Source organism: Tyto alba, unplaced genomic scaffold, assembly GCF_018691265.1.
Source record: "Tyto alba isolate M040663 unplaced genomic scaffold, T.alba_DEE_v4.0 Super-Scaffold_38, whole genome shotgun sequence".
Lineage (NCBI taxonomy): Eukaryota > Metazoa > Chordata > Aves > Strigiformes > Tytonidae > Tyto > Tyto alba.
In genome coordinates, this window is record NW_024881313.1 from 34,655,382 (window position 1) to 34,669,966 (window position 14,585).

General features: G+C 39.9%; 1 protein-coding gene across 9 annotated transcripts in view; it reads left to right on the forward strand.

The window, feature by feature from the left end:
* Nucleotides 1-14,585, forward strand: part of XYLB (xylulokinase) — a 103,804-nt gene that overhangs the window by 20,009 nt on the left and 69,210 nt on the right. For 4 of the 9 annotated variants that reach the window (XR_006166197.1, XM_042801759.1, XM_042801762.1 and 1 more), the window contains exons 1-8: nucleotides 297-457; nucleotides 2,291-2,373; nucleotides 3,302-3,371; nucleotides 4,770-4,850; nucleotides 6,585-6,671; nucleotides 7,826-7,954; nucleotides 9,214-9,279; nucleotides 11,666-11,738. Coding sequence is in view for 8 of the 9 variants with exons in the window: in XM_042801759.1 (XP_042657693.1) it covers nucleotides 413-457; nucleotides 2,291-2,373; nucleotides 3,302-3,371; nucleotides 4,770-4,850; nucleotides 6,585-6,671; nucleotides 7,826-7,954; nucleotides 9,214-9,279; nucleotides 11,666-11,738 (634 nt within the window). In the remaining variant the exon portion in view is untranslated. Of the gene's footprint in view, nucleotides 1-296; nucleotides 458-1,376; nucleotides 1,443-2,290; nucleotides 2,374-3,301; nucleotides 3,372-4,769; nucleotides 4,851-6,584; nucleotides 6,672-7,825; nucleotides 7,955-9,213; nucleotides 9,280-11,665; nucleotides 11,739-14,585 lie in introns of those variants that run through there. The other 5 variants (XM_033009688.1, XM_033009687.2, XM_042801761.1 and 2 more) reach the window with 4 other exon arrangements.

The window sequence follows — 14,585 nt, forward strand, 5'->3', positions numbered from 1 at the left end:
TGGATTGTGATACCACAACAGGACTGGTCTATATTAATAGCACACTAAGAGTTTGAAGTTGCCCGTTTTTTTCGTTTGGCTTCCGTTAATCGGGTGCTTTCGCCCCGGGAGGCTGAGGGGGGGATCCCCGGGTATCAGCAGAAAATGACCCGCGGCTTGGCAGCTGCCCCGGGCGGCCCGAACGAGCCGCCACCGCACCGCCCCCCCCCCCCCTCAGCTTCTCCCTCCTCCACCGCGCTCGCCCAAGCCCCTCCGTGTGAGGGAGCGAGGAGGGGTCAGCCCCGCTCGCCCGGCCCCGTGTTACCGCCGCCCCGCCCGGCCGTGCTGTCGGCTCCCGCCCGGGGAGGCCGGGCCTGCGAGGCCACCCCCTTCCCCGGCCGCGGGGCGAGGGTCGGGCGGGCCCCGCCGTACCATGGCAGCTCCCTGCTACTTGGGCTGGGATTTCAGCACGCAGCAGGTACCGGGGCCGCCTTCCCCCGCTTCTCCCCTCCCTCGGCCGGCGGGGCGGCCCCGGGGCCTGCCCTGCTACCACCCTCAAAAGCGTGCGGGCGGCTACACCCGGCGGTGCCTTTGAGAGCTGCGAGGGCGGCCAGGCCCGGACTGGCCCGCCCGCCATCGCTGCTCTGCCGCCCTGCAGCGCCCGCGGGCGAACAGGCCTTCCTCCTCTCTCGCTGCCTCCATCGCCTCTTTTCCTCCGCCCAGCGACGGTTTTGTTCTGCAGCTTCCTCGCTGACGGCAGGATGCCGTGCTGCGCTCCGTGCCGAGGGTCCTCCACGCGCGCCGGCAGCCCGCCACGGCAGATGCCAAATAATTGCCAGCGCTTTCACGTGTTTTAAGGGTTCTGTGGGCCACGGGCACTGCGTGTGCCCGGCTGTTGGCATGCCTCCTTCTCTTCACCTGCATAAGCGCATCCTTCATCCCTTTCTGTTTGTCCCATCTCTTGTCCGAAGCTGTGGGCTGAGTGTCCTAATGTGTCCTGCTTCCCCATCCTGCTAGGGATGCATTTAATCCTGGAAAGGAGTGCTATGACCCTTTTTTTACATGCATACAGCGTGGAGACCCCTCCTGCCTGTGTGTGGCATCAGGGAGGCTGGGAGCTGGGATTTGCAGCTGAATCCAGCTTTTCCAGTGTCCATGTGTGAATCAAGGTTAGCGGGACTGTGAACCTTGATGCTCAGGTTGCTTCTTGAAATTTTGATTTGTCAGCACAATTGGGTGTTACTACACTGTGAATAGAAACCCTGCTTAAGTTTTGCATGGGCCTGAATATGTTTAAAATAAGCATATGAGCATAAGTCACTTCATTATGGCTGTGCTGAAGTTTGGGAGCTTGAAAAGACACATCCAGGTTAGACTGACCAAGTTTTTTTTAACAGGATCTGCTGCAAGCAGAAAGCCAATTAAGCTGCAGTGGGTCAGAGCCATTTTTAAGCTAGAATCAGGTAGGTAATGAGTTGTGCCACTGCATAAATAATGGCTCTACATACGGCTAAAATGAGGATGGCCTTGTTATTTGAATACAACTCTTTGAGAGGACTTACTCTTTGTAGATTTTTTTAGTCTGTCCCTTTAGCAGTAGTTTGTACTCTCTCCCTTGTTGAAGTATGTGCACAATGTGAGGCTACCTTTTCACTTTTCTTCTAGGCTGTTAATATTTTTCTTCTGTACTAGGTGGACTTAAGTGAAGATAGAGTACTAGTTTGTGCTTGCAAGAAAGCTTAGCTTAATGGAGTTACACATTTGGGATGTTGCTCTCCGTGTGTTGCAGATGCTCAGAATGTATTTGTGCAGTGCCCTCTGAGCTTTGCTAGACTGGCAGAGTTTGAGTTACTCACCATTTGGGGAGCAGAGGTGGTCCTCAAGGTATCCTAAGGGTCTGTTAGGTTCCTTGGTAAGAATGGGCAAAAAAAAAGGAGAGGGTGGGAAAGCATATGGCATCTTTAAGATATTGTATTATTTGGAGAAATCAGAAAAATTGGTTACCATGGTGCAAGCTATGAACCTGGTATTTTGTTTGCTGTTCTTTAGCATATGCCTGCATCTCCTGCGATTAAGGAGAAAAGGGACGGGGGGGGGGAATGGGAACAAACAAACTTACATAGGTAGCATGTTGGAAATTCACATGATAACTTATTTAGTGCAACATTGTGCCCATAATTTCAGCGAGTTGTATGGATTGGAGTGATCTTCTTTCCCATTTTGTCTGTGGGAACTGAATTACTGTAAATGAGTTATCAGTGCTATTTAATTATTGTTAGTTTTTGTTAACATCCTGTTCTATATCTTTCAGCTGAAAGTCATTGCTATTGATGAACAGCTGAGAGTCATTTATGAGGATAATGTTCATTTTGATAAAGACCTTCCAGAATTTAAGTAAGGCTTTTTATATTTTACTTGGATAACATAATTTAGAACTTTGGAGATTGAGGGGTGTGGGGGGGTTGTTGACCTATTTGGTCTCATTGATAAGTGTGGAAAAAGTTCATGCCATGATCATATTTCATACTTGACAAGGGTAGTATATGCTCTTGCCTTCCTTGGTATGTAAAGATGGCAAGAACTCCCAACAGGAAATAAATTTAAAAATTATACCCCAAAATATTATGTATAAATAATCCATTATTATTGTTATTATTAGTTTGTTGTTGCTGTTGTTGTTCCTTTGGGACTAGAGACCTTTGTAAATGACTGTTTCCTTTCGGGCCACCAAAAAGTAAGTACTACCTTTGTGTCGGGGTGGAATGCAATAACAGCAAGTAAGTTGCATAAGGGGAACTTTTACAAAGGCATTTGGAGACGTATTCAGTGGTTCCAAATCTCACAATATGATATAGGATGACAGTATTTGTTTACTTCAGTTAATAGACAAGGTTTTACAAATGTAATCCTCCGTGGTCCCAAGTTTCAGTGAAGTACATTTATTTACTTGGTGGCTTAACAGCAAAAATGGAATTGAATCTTCTAGGTTCAAGCCACTAAAGGGGACAGTTAGGAAAATTAGAAATTACTATGACGTACATGAAGCTAATGAGCAGTATCAGCATTGGAATCTATCACAGATCTTACTTCAGCATCAGAGTCTTTCCTTGCAAATTATTTACTTTGCAATTGGGTTGAACATCTCTTATGTCACCTCCTAGGAGCTGGCTTTTACTTTTTCAGGTTTCAAACATTGATTGTGTTCTGGCTCTTAACATAAAATCATTGCAAACTCTCTTTGGTTATTAATAAACTTAAAAAACTTTACTTGGTAGGGAAAAAAATGCTGAATTTACCAAGAGAAAATACCATTTTTCTGTAGGACTCAAGGTGGAGTCTATATTCACAGTGACAGACTGACGATCACTTCTCCTGTGCTAATGTGGGTCAAGGTATGAACAAGCTTTACATAGTTCAACTTCTTTGCTATTATTGAAATGGAAATGTATTCCACACAATAGTGAAACTCATCATTCAAATCAACATAGTCCTTTGGCTTCTATTCTGTTTCTTTAAGTGTTATTCTGTGTCTTTAGTATGCAGATATTGTTATCAACAAATATAATGGAAGTTGATAACATTTTGAGGGTTTTTTTGTTTCTTCACTCTCTAGTATTACAGCATTATATGTGTGATAAATTCTTTCCTGACTTTCCCTCATTTGAAAAAAAGACTTATTATTTCCTCATCTTTTTGTTCCATATGCAAAAGGGGCAGCTGTCACTTCGCTTAGCTCAAATCTGTGTTTTTGTAGCATCAAGGTTACCTGCACTATTTTTTTTAGAATAAGCTTTGCTAATCAATTGATGTCTCAACTGGTAAATGGTTAAAGAGCAATTTATTCAGTGATTCCTAGTCACTTTGACTGGTGTTTCTTTTGAAATACAACACTATTTTCTATTTAAAAGAAGGTCTTTGTTGCTTCTGTGCAGATTCTGCAACACTTGCTCTCACATGGTACTATGTAAATTTGTCTTACTAGTGTGATTTGAACAGTTAAGATACTTGAAAGGTCACAGAACGCCCATCTGGTGGTCCACGGTAGTTGACAGAGGTTTGGTAAATTTTCTTGCAGTTGGACTTTTGAACCATAACGAACAGGACAGTTGTAATTATTAAATTAATAATATAATGGTATAGGTATATGATGTTTCTTGGGAAATTCTGAAGTCTTACAGTGGTCTCTTTGTCAAGATATGCTGATTTGAATGAGACTGTGTAAAGATAGGTTAATTTTTGTTTTTAAACTTCAGGAAAATATGGCAAAACCAAAATAAACCTAGGTGCTTAAAGTGTTAAAATTCACTTGAATTAGCCTTATATTAAAGAGAGTCAAGAGTTTTCAGCTGACACGGGGCAGTGGTATTGAGGATACCTAACACCTTGGAGGGTGTGCAGGGTGCACCCTGTTAAGATTTCATAGATTTCCAAAAGGAAAAGCAGAAAATAATAATCCTGCTTTGTATCTGGCACTTTTAAAAGTGGCTTTTTAATGATTTGGAATTCTTTAACTCTTGCATTTTATTTAGGTTTAAAGAGTGGATCTTTGTGATTCAGCTTGTTTAAGGATCTTTTTTTTCCCTTTGTGATTCAATTTTTCTTTTATGGACTCTTAGCAAATTAATTTATGCAGCTTCTTGAGAAGTCCATGGTCATTAGTTAATTTTTCATTATCTGCCAATGGACTCTTATCAGTGATGACATGAATTTAGTGTTTAATTCCAGAGATTGTGAGTATGCATAATATGATCGCTCATTACAGTCATTTTTGATTCTGTTTGTTCTTGTAGGCTCTGGATATGATTTTGGAAAAGATGAAGTCTTCAGGCTTTAACTTCTCACAAGTCAGAGCTTTGTCTGGTGCTGGCCAGGTTAGTTTACAAAGAAAAAAAGTCAGTTTTACGATATTTCTTCAACAGTGTATAAGGTATAGTGATAATTCTCATTTAAATAATTGTATTGCAGAAGACCATAATGACATCAAGTAAACGCAAAGCTTCTATGTAAGTGTCCATTAGGACACGTTCCTTAGGATAACTTAAAACATGAAGCACACAGAGCAGTCACTAGAAGGTAGTGGAAACGGAGGATGAGGTTTACAGTGCAGTCGTTTAGATCGGTGTAGTGCATAACTAGTTGGTTTCCTGTTTAAATTGTTTGTGTGTACAGATTCTGAAATAAATGGGGTCATTTTGATTTTCATCTCATCCAGGTGCTTGTGGAAACGGAGTGGGAAAAATAGTGAGAAGTGGAGTTTGCTAAAGGCATAGTAACATTTTGTTGGGCACAGTTTTTGTTGGCTAGGATAGAGTTTGCCTAGGAACAACAAAACCAAAATGATGATAGTCTTTGATGCAGAAATGACAAAGATGCTGCCATGATTTAGCCTTTAATGCATAATGCCTTTTTTCTGAGAGTTATAAAATCCATCCTGACATTTAGTGCGTTAGCCAGTCTCCTAGTACTCCGGTGAAACAAGGAAGCCTTTTATAACTTTCACAGATGATATTCAGGGTGAGGACAGCACCAAAGCGATAGCTAATTCTGATACATGAGGTTCAGGTTACTCATCTTGATATATCTGGGATGAATTAATCAAAACTCGTGCTTTGACCTCCATGTTTCATTGATTTCAGTTGAAAGTCTGAGAAAAGTGTCTGAAAATCATAGCTGGTATCAAGGCTCTGTTATGAATTCTTCAGTGGAACAGAAGTTAGGGACTACCAAGTAACCCCAGTTTACTCAAGTGAAAAAAGGAAGTGCGTTTCCAGATTGCCCATGTTCCCTTTATTTTACTCATTGTCCAACAAGTTGGGGGTATCAACTCGATGCTGTATTCAGATTCAGTTAGAACAGATTTTGTTTAGTTGCCCCCTTCCAGTGCAGATTGTCTCTCTCCCTTTTCTCTTTGAAGAACCTTGTCTTTATGCTGCAAATCACTGCAGAGGTGCACTGATGTGCCAGTGTTTGTCCTGAGGAAGGGACAAACTTGGTCTCAGTTGTCTGCAGAAATGGCAGAGAGATGTGAAATACATTCTGGATGACACTGGTCAAGTACTCTGTGCCTGGGGGGTTCTGTGTGCACTTGGTGACATCAGAACTATTAGTGTGTCTCTGGCTGGTGCTTTGCAGTTTGCCTAGGGTGCATAACTAGAGATGCCTGGCTTGAGGAAGCCACCTGAAAGATGGAGCTTAAATAACCTTCTCAATATTGTGCAGTCTGTTAGTGGTGACTGGGGCAAGCATGTAACTGAGGAATCTGGGGGCTGGGCTGAAATAGCACAGAACTAACAGACCTGACTGTGGAGCCCTGGCTACAGCTCAAAGAGCCCTCAAAGTATCTAATGCCATTAGCAGTATAATAATAGTTCCCACTAGCAGTTCAAAATCTTCATTGTCTCTTGACTCCTGCATTTTCTGGTTTAGTATATACTTTGCTCAGTCTTAAAGGGTCTTTTAATGAGGCACTGGGATTTGAAAAGGTGCATTTTTTGGTCCTAGTTTGGAGAGAATTCTCTGTCCCTTAAACTTTGAAATTCAGATCAGAGTATGAACTTTGCAGCTTATGAGGGCGTCTCCAACTTCTGTTTCTGCTCTTTCTACAGCAACATGGGAGTGTGTACTGGAAAAAAGGAAGTGTCCAAATTTTAAAGGATGCATCATCTGAACTGCCTTTACATCAGTCACTAAAGGTAACGTGCATAAAAGAGCTCTGAGGAGAGAGCTGCACTGTCCTTTTTTTGATCCTTACACATTGCTTTTCTCCTTGCAAACCTTTCGTCTTGTTTGGCTGAGTTGCATCCCCCTGCAGCATAAAGTGAAATACACTGGTTATTCCTTCAGCTCCAGGGCCTTTGATGTTGCCTTTTCTCCTCAGTGACAGTATATACTGCTTTAAAAGCGTACAGGTGCCAGTGAGTGTCCCAGAATCTTTCTGTCAGAGGAACTGCCTGTTTGTTCTTTTAGGAAGCATACTATTTTTGTAAACAACCTGTAAATATTTTACGTTTTAAAATATATTTGTCTTAGCAAAAAATTGTGTTGAAAAATACTATTGTACCTGAGTTCCCTTGCAGTGCCTGTGATTTCATTAGAAAATATAGAAAATATATATAAAAAAAAAAAAAAGACCAGTTTACACTAATATCTGAAAGGATAGAAGTGTAATGCTGTATGGTCACAAACTCCTAACAAGTATGTTGTTGAACCTCAACATTTTTTGTGTGTGTTTGTGTCTGTGTCTCTGAGTCTATGTGGTTGGTAAGTTGTGAATATAGACTTGACAAACTTTGAAAAGAAAAGTAGGGAGGAATCAACTTTCCTGTTGAAGATCCTGACCTTCCTTACTTCAAGATCAGAAACGACAGTTGAGAGAGAGACAGATATAACCGATCTGTTAAATGATTAATTTTGAAAATATCTGTGAAAACTCATGAAAATGGAATTAAAATGCTCTCTAATAAGCCTCAGTTGCATTTCCAAGTGGTTATGCCAGTCACTAAAGAGAAATCCATTAAAGAGGAGTTCTAAAAAGTGGGGCTAAAATTCCATAAAAGGGCCTGGGGCTTTGTCTAACAAAGGAGTGTACTGAGACATCGTGCTGCAGGGTATGTTAAGTAATAGCAGAAGCATCCTGTTGCTTCCCTCTGGTGTGAAGTTTGGGTTAAAGCTTTTCACCACTGACCACCATGCTGCCCAGTATCCACTTCCATGTAATTATCAAGACACCAGAAGGCATGTGGGGAACTGAGCTGTGAGCTGATACACAGATCTGCTGTATTGCTATTACTCTAGCAGTGACTTCTTAGAGATCAGACTTACTAGTAAAGGATATTGTTCGTTGCAGGATTGTTTTTCCGTCAGTAACAGCCCTGTCTGGATGGATTCTAGCACAAGTTCCCAGTGCAGTGCTCTGGAGAAAGCCGTGGGAGGAGCACAGCACCTAGCGAGTATCACTGGTTCTCGAGCCTATGAGGTAAGGAGCAGATGGGGAGAAAGTCCTCAGCAGAGTCTTGTGATAGAAACAGTTGTGCCATTACAGTGGTACCACAGCAGTAATGATCAGCCATTAACTGTGAAAAAGTTTTTGAAGGTGCTGTGCTTTGAAATAGTCTCACAAAGGAAGATGTGGAAATTTTCAAGTGAGATTAGGCAAACATTGCAAATTTTGCTGCAGGAAGCAGCTGGGGTGAGCGGTTGCATTTGGCCAGTGGTTCCAAAATACAGTGTTTGGTGGCCATGCTTACAATTTCAGGGCCTCATTCTCCCCTGGGAGCTCCTGGGCAGCCACATTTCCATTGAGATGACAATCCAGTTTGTGTTACAGGTTTATTTGGGATTATGACTCCCCTGTTTGTGGATCACTTCTCTAGGTTACTTCTGCGATTAAAAGATTGGCCTTCTAATGTTCCTTGAAGGCTACCAAGCAGCTGTTGACCTAGGAGAAGTGTTTCAGGAGTTTGGGATGCTATCAGAGAGTACTCTGTCACTTGTCTCCTCTTCTTGACACTTCTCTTTCCTGTAATTGTGACAGTGAGTTATGGAGTGGGAGCAGGACTGCCCTCCAGGCCTTCCACCTGACTACTCTTACTGTTGATTCAACAGAATCAGGCTCTAACCTCCCAAACTGGTGATTCTGTTTTTGAATCATCATGCAAGGTTTATGGCCAGTGTTGAAATCAGACTTTGCATACCACTATCAGTTTATTTTGAATTTGCTAAAGGTTAAGGTTTCAGTGTTAGAAGATTTTTGTTATTTTATGTAATACATGGATGAAAAATAATTATTCTTACAACTATTATTAGCCTGTGTTGGAGTTGCTTCTTTGAGTATGAAACTTCCTGCTTTGCTCCCAATTCACCTGCCTCACAGGGAGGTACATAGGTTGGGTAGCTTAAACCTTTTCAAGGATTTGAAGGCAGCATTTGAATTGTGCTGGTTCCTGTGCACAGAATAAGTGTGATTCATTCCATTGAACTGTCATTTCTGAAATGTAAATTATGGATAGTAATGCTTTTTCACATGCCTTTTTTTCAAAAGGTGAGCAAAATTCTCATAATGAGACTATGTGTTATAGCCTGTTTAGAGCAGATTGCCTGCTGTGCACTGACTTTCATCATGCATCAGGCAAATTAAATATCCAAAGTGCAATGTACTGAACTCATTACACAGAGTTAATGATTATTGACTCCATTTAGGGTTTGTGTTTCTAAGCATTTGCATTTCTTTCTCAGCGTTTTACAGGAAACCAGATAGCAAAGATTTACAGCCAGAATCCTGAGGTCTACATGCAAACTGAGGTTGGCTCAACTTCAATACACTTATTGGAAAACACAGTTGAAATCTTTTAAAATTAATTTTGTGGGGATGTCAGACTTTTTTACTAAAGAGTATTTTGTTTCTTATGTTTTGATTTTAAGATTAAAATTGAAAATTTGATTATTTTTTGTTTCGTTAAATTATTAGTCATTATGCAGATAAAAATCAGGCATTGGTTCTGTCTTGAATCTTACATTTAACACAAGAGGCTCCATTGGATCTCACCTTTGTGGAAGAAGTTTTAAAAAACAAACTTTCATTTGGGTGGTACTAAATGGTGTTTACAGCAGTTTGAACACAAGTGGGTAATTAAGCACACAGTTGAAATTTTCACACTTAGAACTGGCCACTTGCAAGCAGAAATGTGTTTGTTCTGCCATACAGAGCTGGCATCTGTGTGGATACACACTGAAAAAAACCCTACAATCGATTGTAGACTTTTCCATTGTTTTTCCCTTGAACAGCTTCTTTGATTCTATTATTACAAATGAATTGCATGGTGTAGTTGGTTTCCTTCTGATTTTTAATTTTCAGAAATCAGCTTGCAAATTTCATTATTGTTTCAGTTTGTTGAGTTTGCATCTAGTTGTGACTGAAGTGCCATGGTTTGAAGCAAGGTGAAAACTCCATGCAAATACCATGTAAATGACAGGACTCCTGTCCTGGGATTAGAATATGCTGAAATCCAGACCTGTGAAGTCAGCCTGCTCCTGTTTTTGTATTACTGCAGTTCTTGATAGCATTGATCATAAATTTTTTGTGGTTTTTGAAATCTCACCCCTGCATGAAACAGTTAATTTCATGGGGAAGTGAGCTGTAAAGTTGACTCTCTATTTTGTGGGAGAATGGTTCATTTTTAATATTTTTTTTCTTTCTTAGTACATTTTCACTGTATAACCTTTATGCTAGTAAGGTGTGGGATGAAACAGCACTAATACGATCTGCTCATAAGCTTAAGACTAATTTTAGAGATAGATATGTTAATGGAGGGGAGGTGGGTCCATGGATCTGAGAACCAGTCAGATCATTTGGGCTTTGAGGGCTGGTTATATTGGTGACACTTTTTAGCAATAAAGGATATGCAAGATGTTGTGTTTAAAGACAAAATATCTCTATGCCAGAGATGCTCTTGGGGTCCCCCAAGAAGCACTTAGCAGCTCAGCAGTCTCAGTGACACGTGGAAGGTGGATGTCTCCCCTTCTGTAAGTCAGCTTGCTAAACTGGCTGATTTGCAGTTTAATTTCATCCTTCTTCCATTTCAGGCAGCTAGGGCCCACTGGGGCACCACAGAAGGTAGGCCTTCGTTATCTAAGCACAATGTGATACATTCTTGGGGAGAGACACATGAAGAGCAAGTGCATCATTAAGTTTCCTGGCCATTATAGCCACCTCGTAGAGCTCTGGCTATAGTCTGTCTTTGAATGCTGTATGAAGATTTTGTGATCATTAATAAAAAACCTGTCACTGCTGGCTCCCTTGACCAGTAGAGATTTGATTCTTATTAGTTATTGGGTGACAGTCACATTTCTTCTGAATTAGCCACAGCACACAGTAAGGAATTTGTCAGCTTTTATGCCAGCTTCTTTGGAACAGATAATATGTGATCGTACAGAAAGCTTCTTGGTAGCCAGTTAACTTGGTGGTTTGTATAGTAGATTTGAAATGGAAGCAAGTTTGTGTTGGATCAGTGCATTGTGTCACCTGGCTGATGCATTTTCGTGCCAGTAGCAGAAGACCTACAGCTGGATTTAATGCATTGTTGGAACACACCGTGAGGCAGAGCTGCAGGTAGTGGTGCAGTTCAAAGCTGATTATGCCCAGCTCCTGGGAGTATCTTCTGGGTGGTCTGGGATCTCAGCTGGGAGGAAGGTAAGAGTTCACATAAAGGTGCTAGCAGAGCCTTGCTGGAGCTGCTAAAAAGCTTACAGACCTATGCTCTGGGTGTACCAGTGCATGGTTTCTGGGCATTTCCCCTGTTGTCAACATACAGGTGCTTGTTTGTTTTGTTGTTTTTTTTTTTTTTTCCCCTCAGTAACTGTTGTTCCTTGAAATGAAATTTTGTGATACACCGAAGTTGTGAATTAATTCATGATAACATCGAGTATGTTAAAATACTAGGTGTATTTTGCACAGTTCAGAATGCAAAGCTATTAACAGCTTTTATCATGGGGTTACTATTAGATCGGTATCTGCTGTATTACTTAGGCAGTAAGGCAGAACTGAACAATTCTTCTAGGTGTATTTTTGCGTGCTTCCTGTGTCTAACATGAAGCTTCTATTAACATTGGCTGCTTCCAAAGACTTAATTATTCACTTTCTTTGAAGTAAATACTGATGGGATTCACTGTTGTACACTTTTTCTTTCAGAGAATCTCTTTGGTTAGTAGTTTTGCAGCTTCCCTTTTCCTAGGAGCTTATGCACCCATTGATTACAGTGACGGTAAGTGTGTGGGCTTTTATAGTAACAATTCAACAAGGAAATTTTCCTTTCCATTCCAACCTTGCATAAAAGGGGGACAAGGTCTCTACTATTTATTTTCAGTCGTTAAACTTTAATGGCAAGTATATTAGATTTTAAGCTAGGTTACTCCTTTCACTTTGTTGCTCCTCTTTATAGTGCTGTCAGCTGTGCTTACTTATTCCCATCATACTATGATTCCCGTTTCTAGAAAGTGGATCCACAGAAAATGTTCTTAATTGAAATTGTACCTTTTTATTCATTTATGATGTATAAATGAATGCTGAAATACCTATTTAAAAGCATGAAAAAGTTGTGGATTTTTAAGTTAGACTTCGTAGTTCTGGTATTTGTTCATTGGTTTTGCTGGTTTAGCTCTGAGTTGTGCAGGATGTGAACAAGATGTATATTGTGATTATTTTTCACCCCACCTAACTGGAGTATGGATCTACAACAGAAATATATTTTCAAAATGAACCAGAGAAAAAAGCATAAACCAAGCAAAAAACCCCTAAACTCAGTTAAAAAAAATTAACCTTCCATATCTCTCTATTCATCAAAACAAAGACAAAAAAGTGACAATGCTAGTGTCTCTCTTTTCTGTTGTGTGTTATCTCAGTTATCCAGCTTTTAAATGACAATTTTAAATGGCAATTACAAAGGAAACCATTTTCCTGGGAGCTGTGCTGTTATTTCTAAATAGCATTTTGATTCCTGCTCTGAAACTAAGAGAAGATATATTTCAGAGCTGAAAGGTTAGATAACAAGGGTCTCTAAGGAATTTTTGCATTATAGAGCCATAGTTGACACCCATGTGTTAAGACCAACGCATTTTTTCTTCTTCATTGTTCCATCAAAGCTCATAGGAAAAGGCAAGACACTTCAATTTTAGCTAATGGACAACTTATTCAATATCAGATCTCCCAGTTACGCTTGTCACCTTAAAAATTGCAAGGCAATCCATGCTTATTTTGCAGGGGCTGTGAGATTATTACTTCTATCTTCAGGTCCTGTTCAGTTAGCCTTATATTTTCACATCTGAATTTCATTTTTTTGTGTATTATTGGCAACAATAACTCTTTAGGGATTTGCACTTTGCTTCTCGGTAGGCCCAAATACTGAGCACTTCAGCTGCTCAGCAACCCATAGCAGTAGCTCCATGTTGTATATTTCAGAGTAAAATGGTGAGATCTTCAAGGTGTTTTTTCTCATAAATACAGTGAATTTTTATTTTTCAATGAGAGTGAAGTGTTAATTTTGGTTTAAATGTTTAAAATTATAATCATTAAAAAACCCTCTTGGTTTTGGGTGTTTTGTTTTTTTTTTTTTTTCTGGTAATGTAACCTATGCCTTTTCAAGTTGGAAGCTCGTGGGGGAAAGCCATGCTTCTTCAACTTCAGAACAGGAACATTTCTGTGTTTAATTGAAAGTGAAAACATTTAAAACTAAAGAAGTTGAAAATCTGCTTCATGGAAAACTTTCTTAGAAATTGCATTGCATTTTTCAAACAGCTCTAGCAGAGCCTGTTCTGCTATGCCACTGGATATTTACGGAACTTGAATAAATGTTATCTGCTGTTCAGAGCATGTAAGATTATTAAATCTTTGTGTGAAAAAAGATAAGTGAACTAAGCAGGATGTTGTAGTTCTCTTTACAAGACAAAAGGTTTTTTGGCATTGTGGGCTATATTTTGTCTTGTTTGTTCTTTTCTTCTGTTAACATAATAAGAGAGAATTCTAATTCCAGTAATAAAATACAATTCCAAAGTATTCAGTAGTTACTTGGATCCAGCTGAAAAACTTGTTTTCTTGTAATTTACGATTTCTTGCAATTCACTTGATCTTTTACGTTGCACCTGTATATTGTAGTTTAAAATGCATCTCTCAAAATAATGTTCAGATAATAGACCTATTCTTCATTTCTGTAGGTTTAACTTCAGGTCATACTGTCTTTAAAAGACCCTGTCAAATTGTTTAGCTCTGCACAATAACTTATCTCTCTAAATTTGCAGGTTATTGTAGGAAATGTGCTATTCAGTTTCAGGATTTTTTTCTTTTTAAAGGTCCAATCTCATAAGGTTCAAATCACTGCTCGTGAATGGTTGAGCACCCTGGGTGATTGATTTAAAAAAAAATCAAATTACATTCTGGTGGAATGAAGAATGATTTTCATTTATATTGTGCAGATGTTAAAAGTAAGATACATTTGGGACCTAAACAACTTGAACACTTGAGGCATTGTTTCTTTTAGAAGACACCTTAAAGAACAGCAATTCAGCTCTTGACCTGGAGAAGCTTTATCTTTTGAAGTGCTTTTTTAAGAGCCTTAGGCAAATCATAGCTTAGCATACTTGTTTTTGTTGTTCTATCAAACAAGGATGCTTTGAACTGAAGCCTTTTCAGCAGGAAGCGTGGTGGGCTGAATTTACTCCTAATGTAGCTTTCATGGTGTCAGCAGAGTTACGCTGCTTATAATTTTAGCTCACTGAAAAGGCAATCCTGAGTGCTTTAATACAGGTGCACTTAACTGTTTATAAACGTATGCAAATATTGATCTTTAGCTTGTTGATTAATAAAACCAGTTAGTCTGCATCATTTGGTCTTTGTTTTTAGTTCTGCCCCACTGTTGAAGCACTTAGACTTTTGTATATGTAGTAAATATTAGCAAGTCCTGATTATGCGTCTGGTCATTTTATGTGACAAGTCAGTGATGCTTGCAGTGAAATACTGAATCCTGTTCATCCACGTATTGACCCTTTCCTCAGTCCTTACTAGACTGTGGCCTTCACTATTGACCTTCATTGCTGATGGGATATCCATTTGGAGTGAC